The 16,026-nt window shown below is 43.3% G+C and overlaps 1 protein-coding gene across 2 annotated transcripts in view; it reads left to right on the forward strand.

The window, feature by feature from the left end:
* The window catches only part of FLVCR1 (FLVCR choline and heme transporter 1), a 42,119-nt gene that overhangs the window by 17,591 nt on the left and 8,502 nt on the right, over positions 1-16,026 (forward strand). The window contains exons 3-9 of one of the 2 annotated variants that reach the window (XM_075925175.1): positions 1,937-2,077; positions 3,979-4,046; positions 4,293-4,396; positions 7,614-7,724; positions 9,160-9,265; positions 9,951-10,062; positions 12,708-14,352. In XM_075925175.1, the coding sequence (XP_075781290.1) occupies positions 1,937-2,077; positions 3,979-4,046; positions 4,293-4,396; positions 7,614-7,724; positions 9,160-9,265; positions 9,951-10,062; positions 12,708-12,772 (707 nt within the window). In that variant the 3' untranslated portion in view covers positions 12,773-14,352. Of the gene's footprint in view, positions 1-1,936; positions 2,078-3,978; positions 4,047-4,292; positions 4,397-7,613; positions 7,725-9,159; positions 9,266-9,950; positions 10,063-12,707; positions 14,353-16,026 lie in introns of those variants that run through there. The other variant, XM_025186396.2, reaches the window with a different exon arrangement.

Consider the following 16,026-nt stretch of genomic DNA (forward strand, 5'->3'; position numbering starts at 1 on the left):
CTAGTGGAATAAACTGAAGTGAAGAAAATATTCTCTCTGCATCTGCAGAAGAAACTACTGCTATCAAAAGCTGATTTAGCACTTCAGCAAACTGGTTCCAGGTACTTAGCCAGTGACTTCCATCTGTTGAGTGGTTTGACTCTAAAACATAGGCAGCAAATGTATTGCTGAAATGTTATTTTTAAATGGTTTTAATAGATTTTGATACATTTAGGCCTTAATATAGTTTGTCATAGGCTTGTGTTAGCAGTGTTAACCAAAAAGAATATCTCCCATCTGTAATTAAGGTTTCAAAGAAGCTTTCAAGGAAGGTCAGCTGACGAGAGAGCATGGAAAGAAGCAATCAACAGTTTAAACACTCTTCCTTTTTTGCGAGTCCTCTAACACAGCGGCTTTCAAATTGTCTGTGGCCCCCTGGAGATCCACAGACTATGTCTAAGGCAGTTCACAAAAGGTAGTAATTAGCATAGAATAGTGGTTTTCAGCTTGTGATCAGTGGACCATTGGAGGTCCACAGACTGTGTCTAAGATTTCCAAAGAGGTCCACACTTCCATGTAAAATTTGTCAGGGGTCCGCAAATGAAAAGAGATTAAACTGTGGACTTCAACCTAAGGGCAACAACACAGATCAGATTTGCTCATGTTTAGTTCTCAAGTTAGGGCCTATCAGAAAGAAAACAACTGAGTTACTGTAATTTGATAAGCTTCCAGTGAAACGAAGTAGTCTCCCTTGAAGGATATCCAAAGTAAAGGTCTTTTAGGGCTTATTTACGTGAACATTTAGTTTGCAGCAGGCTGGGGCATGAATAGCCTACCCTAGCCTGCTGTGGATTAACTGCCCATGCTGGCACACCATAACAGTTCATGAATGTGCTTTAATCTAGTCCAATCTTGAAGAGGACTAGATCAAAGAGCTCTAATGAATTCTTTATGTGCGGAGCTGGGTCCACATGGGCAATTTAGTCCTCAGCGGTTAATGTAGGGTAGATTCAAACCCCAGTTATTGCAAACTAATTATTTGTTTAGACAAGCCCTTGATCTTGGTTCAAATCTAATGCTTCAGTTGCAGGACTTGAACTGTTGCATCTTCTATCTGAAATGAAGTTAGCTCAAGGTGTATTTAGGGAAGTGCTGATGTACTGGCTTGTTTACTTCCGGGACTCCAACTAAAAACGGAACTACAGGCAGTCCCCGGGTTACGTACAAGATAGGGACTGTAGGTTTGTTCTTAAGTTGAATTTGTATGTAAGTTGGAACTGGTACATATTGTAGGGGAAACTCGAGCCAAACATTTCTCCAGAGCTCAGTTTTATTCTCCCACACCTCACTTCCCTCAGTACTTTATTCTCAAGCTGAGGTGTCTGCTGAGAAAAGCCGCTCCGCGTCTCCCTAGTCTGCTGGGGGGGGGGGGGGGGCGCTAGCTTTGCGTCTCCCTGGTCTGCTAGGGGGAAGCAGCTAGTACAGGGTTGCCTCACCCCGTTTGTAAGTAGGGATCCGATGTAAGTCGGATCCATGTAACCCGGGGACTGCCTGTAGATCCAAATAGAGTGAAATATGTTGATCATGGCATGGGTAAAGTGTTCAGTCATCTCTGAATAATGTGCCAATTAATTAATGCCACAGCATGAGTTTGTCATTTGCTTGGAGTACTTATATTCTCCAAACACTCGGCAAATGAAAATGTTTCTAGAGTATATTTGTCAATGAGTAGAGGTGACATGTTCAGACTGGTTACTTCTCATCAGAGGGTGAAGTCAAAATGGAATAAGTTTGTTGTTGATTATGCTTTCATAAAAAATGTAGTGTTTGTTAAAACAGAACATTTTATATTCACATAAAATTTCAAGCTATTACTTTAGGGCCTACTTTAGGCAAACTGGCAAAGATAAGTAGGGTGGAAAGCTTTGTTAATGTTGTTCTTTTGTGTTTGTTCTAGTGTTTGATGAAAAGCCTAAATTTCCTCCAAGCCAGGCCCAAGCAGTTCTCCAGGACGTTCCTCCTGAAGATTATTCTTATAAACAATCAATAATTAACCTGTTCAGAAATATTCCTTTTGTGCTTTTGCTGATCAGTTATGGTGAGTGTTACCTTCTGTCTTTAGGCCAGATAAATAATAAAGGCCAGATACAGTCTTAGGGTATGTCTACACTACATGGCTCCGTCGACGGAGCCATGTAGATTTGTTTATTGGGCAAAGGGAAATGAAGCGGCGTTTTAAATAATCGCCGCTTCATTTAAATTTACATGGCTGCTGCGCTGAGCCGGCAAACAGCTGATCAGCTGTTTGTCGGCTCAGCGCACTAGTCTGGACGCTCCCCTGCTGACATCTAAGCCCTTTGTCGGCAGCCCCAGTAACCCTCATCCCACGAGGAATAACGGAGCTGCCGACAAAGGGCTTTGATGTCGGCAGGGGAGCGTCCAGACTAGCGCGCTGAGCCGACAAACAGCTGATCAGCTGTTTGCCGGCTCAGCGCAGCAGCCATGTAAATTTAAATGAAGCGGCGATTTATTTAAATCGCCGCTTCATTTCCCTTTGCCTACAACCCTCATCTACATGGCTCCATCGATGGAGCCATGTAGTCTAGACACAGCCTTAAGAGTCCATCCAATCCCATGCAAACCACTAACTTAACGGCTTGAAATCGAAAACTGTGGGAGGCTTGTGGTCTTAAAAACTATGCATAGAATTCAGTGCATCTTTGTATTTTTGGAGAAGCAGGTAGTGGAAAGGTTGTCATTAGCTCTACTCCTGACATTCTTCACCTTCCATAGTAGGAGGACTACTTACATCATTTGCACCTCTGGCATTCGAATTGGGCCTGGAATGACTGAAGCTTAATTGATGTGAAGTCCTTACAAGCCATAGACTTTATATGACTAAGAGAGTAGATCTGTGGGGCTAAATGTCACTTAACCTGTGTGGCAGGGTCAGTCCCGTGTTCAGTCCACAATCTGCAGTCTAGGTACTGCAGCACAGGTTTACTTAACCCCTTTCAGTGTTTTGTGGTGGGCTGTCCCTTGGCAAAATGGCTGTTAGGACAGATGCTTCTGGTCAGCTTGGGCTGGGTTACCAGTCCTCCCCAGTTACCAGGTGGATGCTCTGATTGCTTGGGGAAGGGAGCCCAAACACTCCCTGTTGGAGCTCCTCAACTTCTCCCTCCTTTGGCAATGGTGCAGTTCTCTTTGTCAGTCTCTCTGACTCTGATCTTGTCAGTTCAAACTCTTCTTCCACTCTCCTTCCCACCCTCCCCCACAGGGAAGGCTTTTAAAGAGGTCCCCAGGCTGGCTGAAGTCAGCTCAGCCCTTATTTGCTTTAGAGCCGCCCTGTCTCGGCTGCCCCTAATTAACCAGGGCAGTTGCTGTTTCAGAGCTGCTTTTCTCTCGCTTCTGATCCAGCCCTCTAACCTGCCTTGTCGCACCTGGTAAATTTCTCTAGTGTGGACAGCCTGTGAGAGCATTACTTACTGAGGAAAGTAACTTTATTGCTTTGCTTTTCTCTGTTGTATGGAAGACCTAGGGAAACAAACTGTGGGGAACAATGAAGCTGATTGTATACAAAATGCTTTTAAAATACACAAAGCAAACCCATTGAGGAAAACATAAATATAGCTTCTCTAATCTCTTTGTTATTAGTATCTTAATTATCATTTTTAACAATATGTAAAATACATTCAGATGTGATTTTTGTTTTGAGGGCCTCCTTTTAAAGAGTAGCTAATGGAGACCTAAAGTTGTCATTCTGATTCTCCTTACTCAGACTAATGGTGACTTCATTGCTAGCATTTGAGAAAATGGGCACAAATTATAAGAGTGACAGGAGTGTCTTAGGATATAGGAAGCCTTAAACATTGTGCAGTAAGCAGGCATTGAGCTGGTGGCTTACTGAGTTTCCTGGTGTGGAATGATGCTTCTTTTAATGTAAACAATTTATTATGGTTAATGATATGGAGAGTACATCCTGTTGTTTCACTATTGCAGGAATTATGACTGGGGCATTTTATTCTGTTTCCACATTATTGAACCAAATGATAACAACGCATTACATGGTAAGTTTCTCTTGAATTATTTGCCTTTTTATTTGTGTATATGTAGAGTCCCTGATGTTTTGTAGACCTTTTTGTATGATCAGGGATTCAGAATCTCCTGTACAGTCCCTTAGAATTGCATGTTCCATACCGTTATGGAAATGGTAAGTACTAGTGTTTGCACTTACAACAGTGAAGAGGCCTGAGATCCTAACACCTTGAATGGAAGTGAATTATTAAAAGCACCATATAAATGTTTGTTGAAAGGGAGAAGAAGTGAATGCTGGGAGGATTGGCTTGACACTGGTGATAGCAGGAATGGTGGGTTCCATTATATGTGGTTTGTGGCTGGATTACACCAAAACATACAAGTAAGTGAATGGAGTTGGGATGGGTAGAAGTAGAGCACATATGTTACTGTGTTAGGAAAAAAATGTCTTTTATCAAAATGCAAAGATTCAAGTGTACCTTTGTGGACGGGAGAAGCGAAATGATTAAAAAAATCAGCATGTCCATGATTTTTTTTTTTCCTTAGAGAATGCCATGAGAGTCAGACTCTATCTATCTCATTGGTTTCTGGCCAGGATGAGTTTGGGGTTGGGTTGGGCTGAGTCCATTGTGGTATGATGTGAATTTGTGGGGGTTTCTGTCCATCCCTGTGGCTAGAGAATTCATGCCTGATATTAGCAAAATAGGAAAACCATTTTGGTTCTAGCAGTCCCAATTCTCTACATCCTATCACTTCCTTCTCTGGGGGAGAGTACTGGCTTCACCATGTTGCCGTATTGTAATTTAAGAGATTAATTGCTGGATTTCAATTTTTGAACTTTTATGGGATCTGTTAATAAGCATAACACTACTTTTAATTAGGAATGTTTACATGTGTTTCTTTTTGTAAACATGTAACCACTGAAATTTAGAGCAGTCGTATGCTTACACGTGGGGGGCCAGGCAAGAGCCAGCTTTTTGTGGGGAGCAGGGGGGCTCCCCCCATCTCAGTATCTGAGGTGGGGGGGGGGAAGGCAGGTGGCTCCACAGAAGCTGGTATGCATGGGATCATTGGTTAATCCTAAAAGCCAGCTCCCTGCGAGCACCAGCTCCCACCTCTGTGGAAGGCAGCACAGATTGGGAGAGTGGAAAGCAGCTCTGCAGGAGCTGGCACATGCAGGGAACTGGCTTAAAAGCTGGCTTCCCACATGCGCCGGCTCCCACCCTGCCCCCCATCTCTGATAGAGGCAGGGAGGCTGTGTGTAACCGTTAGGATTAACTGATGAGCCCAGGCTGTGGAACAGAACACCGGTATAGGCTGTGTGGTATGCACATGCTGTGGCATTTAGCAAAATACACAAGGCAAATAGTGGATATTGCTTTTCAAAAAAGAATTCCATGTCTTAAAAATATTTTCAGTCATTGTGGTTTTTTTTTTTTAATCATAAATGATGTATGGCAGCTTCAGTAACCCTAGGGTAGTGGTCTCCAACCTTTACACTCTTTTTACATTTACATTTTTTAATTGTCAGGGCAAGCCAAGATCTACCCTCTCCCTTCCCCAAGACCCCACCCCTTTCCTTAGGCCACTCCTTCTCCATTCTCCTCCTCGCCATCACTTGCTGTCCCCAGCCCTTACTCACTCTCACTGGGTTGAGATGGGGTGTGGGCTGTGGGGTAGGAATGAGGGATTTGGGATGTGGGGACAGGGTGAGAAGTGCAAATTCTAGGAGGGAATTGAGGCAGGAGGAGGTAGAGAAGGGGATGCTGGCTCGGGGAGGGAGCTCCAGGCTGGAAAGTGTTGGGTGTCAGGTGGAGGGTGGGGTGCTGACCAAGCTGCAGACTTGTGAGTGCAGGGGCACAGGAGTTTGGGTTGGGTGTATGATAGGCTCAGGGCACAGGCTTGTGGTGTGGGGGTGGTGCAGGAGTGTTGTGGTACAAGACTAGGGATGTGGGTGGTGCAGGAGTTTCAGGTTGTGGGGGGCTCAGGGCAGGAGGTTCAGGTATATGATGGGCAGGAGTGTTATGATCCTGTGGCCAGATGAGGGCTTGGCCCCAAGTGCGCACTTGATGGCCAGGCTTCATTTTTAAATGTCCAACGCAAAAGGTTTCAGCATTGTCTTTTTGTTTATGGGAGTTTTTGGGTTGGGGCCCCTCTACCCACAGAAAAATCACAGGGACCACACAAGTGGGATGCAAAAAACAACCTCTCCAAACCCCCCCTCTGAAGCCTCACTGATGTGGCCCACTCCTCCTGCACTCCAGACCTGATGGCGGGGGAAAGGTAGGACTGAGGTTCAAGACTTCAGGCCAAATTAACTCTTCTGGGGTTTCAGAGTTAGTGGATTTTGTGGCCCCTCCTAGGTTCCAAGGTGGGACCAAAAATGAGGGATCCGGCATGTGGGACAGGGTTGCCAGTGAGTGGGACAGGGATGGGGGTGCAGAAACTGGGTGGGAGGTAGAGTGCAGGAACACGCTAGTAGGTAGGTGTTTGGCCTGGAGGGAGGAGGCAGGAGCAGGATGCTGGTGGGTGTCTGGGTAGGGGGTAGGAGCAAAGTGCTGTTGGGTCTCTAGCCAAGGGAGAGGAGGCAGGAGCAGCCCAGTTGATGCTTGGGGGTCTCCAGGAATGAATATCTTTGGGGCAGGATCTGCAAACAGTGCTGGAAGAAGCGCACATGCCGCTCTTTTAAGAAATCCAGCTGCTCAGAGTCCAGATCCTCTGCTGTCATGTTAGTCCTGCTTCCCTGGAGTACTGGGGAAGGTAGGGTGGATAAGGAAGTGCGTGTGCTGTTGTGGGGAGTGGAGGAGCAGTGTACGTGTGTGCGCTTCCTAAACAAGCTGGATCTGGCATGGAGCCTTACGACTCTTCCTTCCCCCTCCCCCAACACAGGGGGCCGGTGCTGGCTCCTATTTTGTGAGGGGCAAGAGGCTATAGTGCCAGTGCAGGCTCCTCATTGCAGGGGGAGGGGACTGGGAATGCTGCATCAAGATCTACTGTAAGTGTCTCCACGATTGACCAGTCGGTGACCACTGCCCTAGGGGTTGATAATGCAGTAGCACAGTTGCTCTGCTGCATATGATTGGCTTACAAAACAAGCATGGTGTGTGCTTCACTTGCTCAGATTTCATCGCTTTAATATACTTTAGAATGAAGCTTTCAGTTTACAATCATATTTGTTTGGCCGTTTTTTTTTATCTGAATACTATTTTCTATAAAAGTTAAGAAGCAATTTTGGTGTAGTATAGCATATTGTCCATATGTAGCATATTGTCCATATGTAGAGCAGGGCACTACAGCAGGCTTGACTTCATCTTCTGGGTGTCCTCTGAGAATCTGAAGAAGTCATTACCTCCATTGTGACTTGAATAAAGCAGCGATCTAACTAAGGGAATGAAAAGCACAAGGATGGGCAGTCTTGCTGAAATGCATTTTATATATATATATATTATGTGTGAGTTGAAATTACTTCAGTGGATTTTAAAAATGTTTCAGTTGTAGCAAAGAAAATATATAATATTTACATGACTGTTTGCTTTTGGACAGTACGTATTGTCTTCTCAGGATAACAGTGGGGATTTTTCTCTTGGTTTTTATTTCAGACAGACTACTGTAATCGTTTACATTCTGTCATTTGTTGGAATGATCGTATTTACATTCACTCTGGATCTTGGATACCTTGTAATAGTGTTTGTAACTGGAGGAGTACTTGGGTAAGGAGCCAAAAGGGAAAGGAAGGCGGGTGAACAAAGACCCCAACTACCTTACCCATTACAAAGATAGCTTCCCCAATTATCACCTCTAATACCATTAACTCACAGACATCTCCCCTTCCCCACTTCTAATATCATTAACTCTCAGGCATTTACCTTCCTTCCCCTCCCCCCCCCCGTATTCCCCCTCTGTTCTGTAATGTGATTTGTCCTTTTCATATGTGTTCATTTTTTTTTTAATTGTATCCTTTGGTATATATGGTTGTGACTATTTTCTTCCACTATTTGATCTGAGGAAGTGGGTCTGGCCCACGAAAGCTTATCACCTATTAAACCATCTTGTTAGTCTTTAAAGTGCTACATAGTCCTGTATTTTAATTCTGTTTAAACTGTGTTTGAAACTGTTGAATGGCTTTTTGTTAAGCTAAAAGACTATACCTGTAAAACTCCCTTTTCATACATACAACTTATAGTATACTACAGATACAGTTGGTGAATGGACCAAATTCTGGTCTCTGCTGAAGTAAATAGATTTACTCTCAATTTTGACTAGTGTCATGGAAACCAGAATTTAGCTTTCTTGTACCGGCTTAGTTCAAAGCTCATTGAAACAAATGAGTCTTCTCATGGACTTCAATGGGCATTGGATTAGGACCCAAATAAATAAAAGTAGTGGGATTGGACATTTGAGTTCACTCATAATAATCGCTAATAGGTATAGTTTATATTTTCTAGTGCCTAAAACATGGCAGGCACATCCCAAATGCAAAAGAAGAGTCAGTCCTTACCCCCAATAGCATATAGTCTAAAAAACAGAGTGGTGGTCGGAAAGGGCTAGACAAGCAAAGTGATTGTGTTGATTACTGGTATAACTCTAACGCAAAGATTTATTTGTAAAAAGTAAATACATCACGTTCTCATCCTCCCTCCATCATTCTGTTCTCTCAGTTCCACAGCAATCTCCGGGTGCACATCCCTACTGATGTTTGATCCCATTCCTCCACATTAATAAACAGCTGATTCATAAAATAAATTACATAGGTGACTGAATTGTCTCAGTCCCGCACTTGCAAGATATAGGCCTTTTAGAAGAGGAGTGTTAGTGAAGAAACGTAGTAGTTTTGTGGACTAACTCTAGAAGGCTGCTCTATGCATAAAGGGTGGACTGGAAGAAAACACTCAGAAGATTATGGGAAAAAAGGACAAAAGTGTCAAAACTTGAACTGATGGTGGAAGAATAAGAGAATGAAATTGTAAGACACAGGCAAGCCCTAAACTATAACGATTCTTGAAATCAAGCATATGCGGCTGTAACCTGATCCTTTAGAATGACTATTTTTCAGGTTTATTTTCCATATCCATAGCAATGGATTAGAGCTGCACTTACGGTATTCTTGTTCACATCTGTCTTTTATTATTATTATTATTATGGCAGCTTCTTCATGACAGGTTATCTCCCACTTGGCTTTGAGTTTGCTGTGGAAATTACATACCCGGAGTCTGAAGGCACGTCATCAGGACTCCTTAATGCTTCAGCACAGGTTATTTCAACTTATTCTTGTATATGAGGGTAACATTTAATAAAGCCTCATTGATTTTTTTTGTGCAGAAAAAGTCCTAGACTTGACTGCTGGCATTTTATTGTGCTCCTGTAGTGTTTGTATACTACAGGTTGGACCTCCCAAAACCGGAACTCCCTCATCCAGCAACATCCATGGTCTGGCACCACCACAGGTCTTCCTACACTAGGGAGTCCTGGTTGGGAACCCCAGTGGCAAGAGGGCTGGCAGCTCGGAGCCCCGGTTGTACAGCAGGGGCTGCAGCATCCATAGTAGCAGGGCTGGGTCCAGAGATGTGGCAGCCTTAGCAGATCCAATAGTGGGGCCGGGGCCAGAGATGTGGCAGCCCTGATAGCGGCATTGGGACTGGGGCAGTCCAGGCTGCCAGGGCTCTAGCAGCACAACAGCCTGGAAAAGGGGTGCTGCTGGGGCCAGCAGCGAGGACGGTAGGTGGCCTGGGGAGCCAGTAGCAGGAGACCTCCTCTGGTCTGGCAAATTCCCTTGTTCGGACCAACCAAGTCCCGAGGGTGCTGGACCAAAGAGGTCCAACCTGCAGTCTTCAGACTGGTAGTTAATACATTGATCCTAATTTTTATAAGTTAAATTAGAAGAGATCTACTACGTGAGTCTAATGAAATCTGAAAAGTTTTATGATATTTGATTACAGATATTTGGGATTCTCTTTACACTGGTTCAAGGAAAGCTCACAACGGATTATAGTCCTCGTACAGGAAACCTTTTCCTCTGTGCGTGGATGTTTGTAGGCATTATTTTAACAGGTAACCAATCATATTTGCTATTTTCTTTATTTATGTAGATATTTTTGTCCTTTGTGGCTGAATTAGGGTCTCCAACAAAGCAGTACACTTTAAACACACATTTTTCTTATCTGCATCAAAGGATGGAGAATTACTCCTTGATTTAAAGAATCATTTTTAATATTTGCTGCTTGCCATACCTCTTTCTAAGACAACACAGCAAAAGTATATACAGTCATGTTCCTGGCTGCTGTTTTATCATAATTTTTGAAACATTTGCCTATCCTCAAAGTGTTACAAAACATCTTAAACATTAATGAAGGAAACATACCTCATTTTAAATTGGATTTATTTTTAAATTCAAAGCCTGAAAAAGCACACTTAAAATATAGAGATTTTTAGATAGATTTGATTAAATGGTTTACAACGTGAAGTTAGTTTCACTTGTGATGTCTCTCTGTTTACAAGCCACAGTGATTATTGAAATATGTGGGTGGGTTTTTTTTTTTTTTAGATCCAGTCAAATACATTGCTCAGCAAATAATTGCAAATTAGGCTGGAAACAGTGAGTGTGGTAAACCATTTGAACATTTTACCAATGTCATGATAATTTCAGTCACGAATAATTTTAAATCAAGATTGGCTATTTCTTCTACAAGATATACTCGAGGAATTATTTTGACCTTTTGGGTGTGACCAGTGTTATATAGAATGTTAGTCTAATGATCATGATGGTGCCTTCTGGTCTATGAAAAACAGGAGATTTTTCAATAATTGATTTTAATGTTTTTAGAGTGAATAACCATCTCTAGTATGTGCCTGGGGCAATCATTATTCTAGAATAGAATGACCCAATAGTTGTATAAACAGGAGAGAACAAAGCCTTATTTTGTGAAAAATATGTTTCTTTGTAAGAACTTTCCCTGCCAGTTTGGAGGTGAAACATAAGAAAAAGGATGGAATTGCCTTAGTTACGGTAGTAGTCATCAGCAATGGCAACTATGATTCTCTGGAGAGTTGACTGCTAGAGGGGTGTTATTCACTTGGAAAATATGTGAAAAAGGAGTTGGCTAAAGTATCCATGCAAATTCATATAGACCTCACCTTAGATAAAGCTAGTTGCTAGTGGCAGATTTCTAGAGGATTGATGTATTGTTGAGTTTTGCCTGAGCTCAAAGTTTTGTATGTGCCTTATCATTAGAGTGTTTGAGTGCTACCCAATTAATTATAAAGCTATCAACAAGTGCAAAAATAAATACACTTTCTCCTTTGTTGGTAGGAGCAAACTTGAGTAGATAGATTAATTAAAATTCTATTTACATGGATGAATTGAATTATAGATGTAGTGTCAAGGAGCTTCTGAGAGGAAAATTAAATAAGAATGGATTTTACATTTGGCTCTGAACAGTGTGAGATAGGGATGTAAAATTCTGTTCAATTGGTTAACCAGTTAAATGTGGTGTTTAACTGGATAATCTATTAGAAGGAGGTGGGGGGAAGGGAGAGGGGGCTCTCCACGCTATTTACTTAGGGAGGAGGGTACAGGTGGTGCTAGGATCTTTGGTCACTTCCTGGACAACGAAGAGAGGGCCAGGTATTAGCCTTTATGTGGGTAGGGGGGTGCACACAGTCAGACAGGACTGATTTAGCTAACTTTAAGCAAAAAGATGGAAACTGGAGGAGTAACCCTGCAATAGCCACTCTTAACAAAAGAGGACTTTCATGCATAGTAATGTTTGAACGTGATAAGTCTATAGTCTGTAGAGTAATACTAGTTATACATAAACAGTATGCTATATATGTACGAAACATTCATGTTGGCTTGTAGCTGGGTTTTGAGAGCATTCATTTTTAATTACCTGTTAACGTTTTTGATAGCATTGACATTCTTTGCATTTATTTTTTTAAAACTAATCTGGTTAGCTAGTTAGAAATGCCCACCACTAGGGATGTAAGAGAGTAGTTGATTAGTCAACTACCCGATAAGCCTAGGCTTATCACATTTTCTCTCCCCCTTGCTGGGGGGAAAGGGGGAGGGAACGAACAGGAGCCAGTGCTGAGGGGAGCCAGCTTAAAAGCTGCCTTTATCAGAGGCAGCAAGTGGGGGCAGGAGAGGCTGCTCTGTTGGGACCCTTTGCAGATGGGCTGCTTCATGGCAGTCAGCTGTGCACAGGGGCTGCTGCCAGCTGGGCAGGCAGCCCAGCCTCAGTCCCTGGTTGTGCTGAGTTGGGGATCAAACCCCACTGCAATTTACAAATTTACTGCAATTTAAAATGCAGTAGGAGCCAGGAGGCAGGCTACCCTAATCCTACTGCCTTTTAAATTGCAGAGCCGCAGTGTGGTCTGGTACCAGCATGAACCTGCATGAACTGAGCTGTCTGCCTCCCTCTATCGAATTATCAAGTAGTCGATAGAATTTTTATCGACTATTCATTTACTAAAATAACCTACAGTAGAGTCCTGATTATCTGACCTTTGCTTACCCGACATTCCGCTTTATCTGACATAGCCATTCGACTTGCTATTTACGTGCCCATGCATCACATACACCCATGGCGGTAGCTTCATTTGTTCCTCTGCGCTAGTCATTTGTGTTTGTGCTGTGATCCTGTTTTATTTTTCCAATTGCATTTTCCCCTTACTGTAATATAACTTTATTGTTTGAGGAACATGGCAAGTGAAAAAAGAAAAAAAGTGGTTCTTTCCATTGAACAAAAACTTGAAGCATTAAAGAGACTAGAAAAAGGCGAGTCCATGCACAAAGTTGCTTCCGAACTCAATGTGGGGCAAGTTACAATTGGTGACTGGAAGAGGAAAAGAAGTCAGTTAGAAAAGTGGTGCTCTAATCGAGCCTCAGGTGAAGGACTGAAGGACAGAAAAACGATGAAGAAATGTGAATATGAAAAAGTGAGTGAAGCTTTGTTCTTATGGTTCACACAGCAAAGGGATAAAGGCATGCCTATCACAGGCCCGATCCTGCAAGAGAAAGCTCTGATTTTCCAAAAGGAATTAATGAAGGGAACCTGATTTCACGGCTAGTGTAGGCTGGCTTGATCTCTGGAAAAAACTATACGGGTTAAGGCCGCTCAGTATATGTGGCGAAAAATTATCGGCAAATCTGGAAGGATTTCTGAAATGTAAAGCAATATTTCATTGTCTCATCGACAATTAAGAATTATCAGGTGAGCAGATATATAACTGCGATGAGATAGGCTTAAACTATAAAATGCTTCCTTCAAAAACTCTAGCTTCCCAGGCTAAAACTTCAACTCCTGGCTATAAATGAAGTAAAGAAAGAGTGACGATTCTAGCCTGTAGTAACACCACAAACTAAGACTCACATTTATTGGAAAGGCAAAAAAAACACGAGCTTTCAAAAACCTAGCATCTACTGCTCTACCAGTTTCGTATAAGAATCAGAGGAATGCATGGATGGATTCAGAAATTTTACGAGGCTGGTTTTTCAATGAATTTGTTCCTTCAGTAGAACAATTTTTGAAATCGCTAAACCTACCGAGGAAAGCAATCCTTGTCATTGATAATGCACCATCTCATCGTCATGAGGATGAACTGAGCAGTGGGGACATTAGAGTAATTTTTCTTCCTCCTAATATCACCTCATTGTGTCAGCCTATGGACCAGGGTGTGCTTGAAGTGTTAAAGAAAAAATATCGTCGTAAGCTTTTAACTACGCTCATTGAGGCGATAGACAATGGAAATGGTATGCTAGATAAGGACAGTGAACCTAAAAGATGTTGTTTATTGGATCGCACAATCCTGGGAAGAGATTGAACCACAAACTCTGGCAAGATCATGGAGAAAGTTACTTTCGGAAGACAAAAATGTACAAGAAATGGAGCAAGAAAATTGTGATACCCATTGTTACAACAAATTCCAGGCTGTGAGAGAGTGAATGATGTTGATATACAGGAATGGATGGAGAAAGATGAGCAAAAACTGACTGACCACGACATAATAGCTCTGGTTCGGGATGACCGTGACAATGAAGATGATGAAGATAATGACAAAGACAAAATGGAGAGTATGAGTCATAGCGAAGGGGTCAAGGTTCTCTAGGCGGCACTGGCTTATGTTGAAGAACAAGGGGAGGCAACTGCTAGTGATATGTTACTGAGATGCTGGCGCGACCTTGCTACAAGGAAGAGACACAAAGCTGGGAAACAAACTTCAATCACAGTGTTTTTAAACAATAACTTTTGCGTTTTGCCATACTGCATACTAAATGTTCTGTACTCTATTATGTTAGTTGTACTGTAGAATAATTATTAATAAACCCAATTTCATACCCGTTTCTGTATTATCCGATACTTTCGTTAATCCGACCACCTATCGGTCCCGTTTAGGTCGGATAATCGGGACTCTATTGTAATTTTAAATCCCTACCCACCACTGAGAATGTGCCTAAGGTAAGAACCTTTTGATTATGACTGGCTGCCATTTGGCTAGCGAGGAAACAATGGGGGATTTTATGGGTGTGTGAAAGTTTTACCTCACTAACTTGAGTCTGATTTCTTGGCTTATGAACCTTTTTTAAAGATGAATTATCCAGTGAAGAACTAGAAATTTGATTAAGTCTTTATAGATCTATTTGCTCATAAAAGTAATCGCGTAGCCTCACTTTTGTAGTAATCCAGAACTTTTTTGATACTGTAATAACCCTAGTACAGTAGACTTCCGATAATCTGGCACCTTTGGGACCCAGGTGGTGCTGGATTATCAGAAATGCCGGACTATCAGGAGGTACTCTGGCAGGGGCGGGTCTCGTTGGAGGGGAACAGCCGCAAGGAGGGGGGTGGGAGAGGGAGCGGGGGTGTGCCAAACCCTCCCTCCTGCTGCAGGGAGGCAAAGCCTGCAAGCGGCAGAACAAGGGAGGGAGGAAGAGGCAGGCAGCTGTTTCAATAAGTTCTAATCAATTGCACTGCCCCGGCAACAGGCTCGCAATCTGCCTCCCTGCAGCAGGAGGGAGGGTTCAGCATCCCCCCGCCCGCCGACCCCCTCCCCTCCCTCACCCTTCCCTCCTGCAGGCGGTAGAGAGGAAAGGTAGATTGTGAGCCTGTTGCCAGGGCAGTGCAATTGATTAGAATTTATTGAAACAGCTGCCTACCTCTCCCTCCCTCTCTTGTTCTGCCGCTTCCAGGCTTTGCCTCCCTGCAGCAGGAGGGAGGGTTTGGCACACCCCCGGTCCCTCCCCCTCCCCCGCCAACCCCTACCTTCCCCTGCCCCCCCTCCTCCAGGCAGTAGAGAGGAAAAGTAGATTGAGAGCCTCTTGGCTGTGGATCCAGCCGCAGTTAATCAATTACACTAACAACTTGAAGCAGCTGCCGGAGCATTCCGGGTTGCAGTTGGTGCTGGACCATCAGGCGTACCAGACCACTGGATGCCGGACCACCGGAGTTTTACTGTACTTCTATAATGTGGTGCACACAAACTGAAATGGATTACTCTTGTTATATAGACAGGAGGTTTCCTGTGCCTCAGATAAAGTGACTTGCACAGCGTACCACAAGAAGTCAAATTCATGGTTAGTGTGTGGAAGTTTTTGATCTTGGGCCCATGCTTGGTTCACTAGAGCACACAAGTAATTTAATGCATTTGAATGTCAAAGAATGTTGCTTTGAAGGGAGTAACTGATCTGCAGGAATCTTACCTGAGAGTGATCCCTGGAATACTGTCTCACCCATGTGCTTTTATTTGCCATTGGGTGGCTTGATGTTTAGTAAGAAATCCCTGTTCATAGCGCGCACAGAGGGAACATGGGAGAAGTGCCTGAGGCATGGTAGTAGATGCTTTCCTCTAGAAATCAAACTGTTCTTCTTCGAATGCTTGCTAATGTCCATTCCATGTAGGCGTGTGCATGAGTTCCGGAAGCTTTTTAACAGGGCCCATTGGGCCAGCTGGGGGGGGGCCCTGGAGTGGCACCACTATATCAACACACCCATACTGCTGGTGGCCTGAAGTGTCTGG

The sequence above is a fragment of the Pelodiscus sinensis genome, chromosome 3, assembly GCF_049634645.1.
Source record: "Pelodiscus sinensis isolate JC-2024 chromosome 3, ASM4963464v1, whole genome shotgun sequence".
NCBI lineage: Eukaryota > Metazoa > Chordata > Testudines > Trionychidae > Pelodiscus > Pelodiscus sinensis.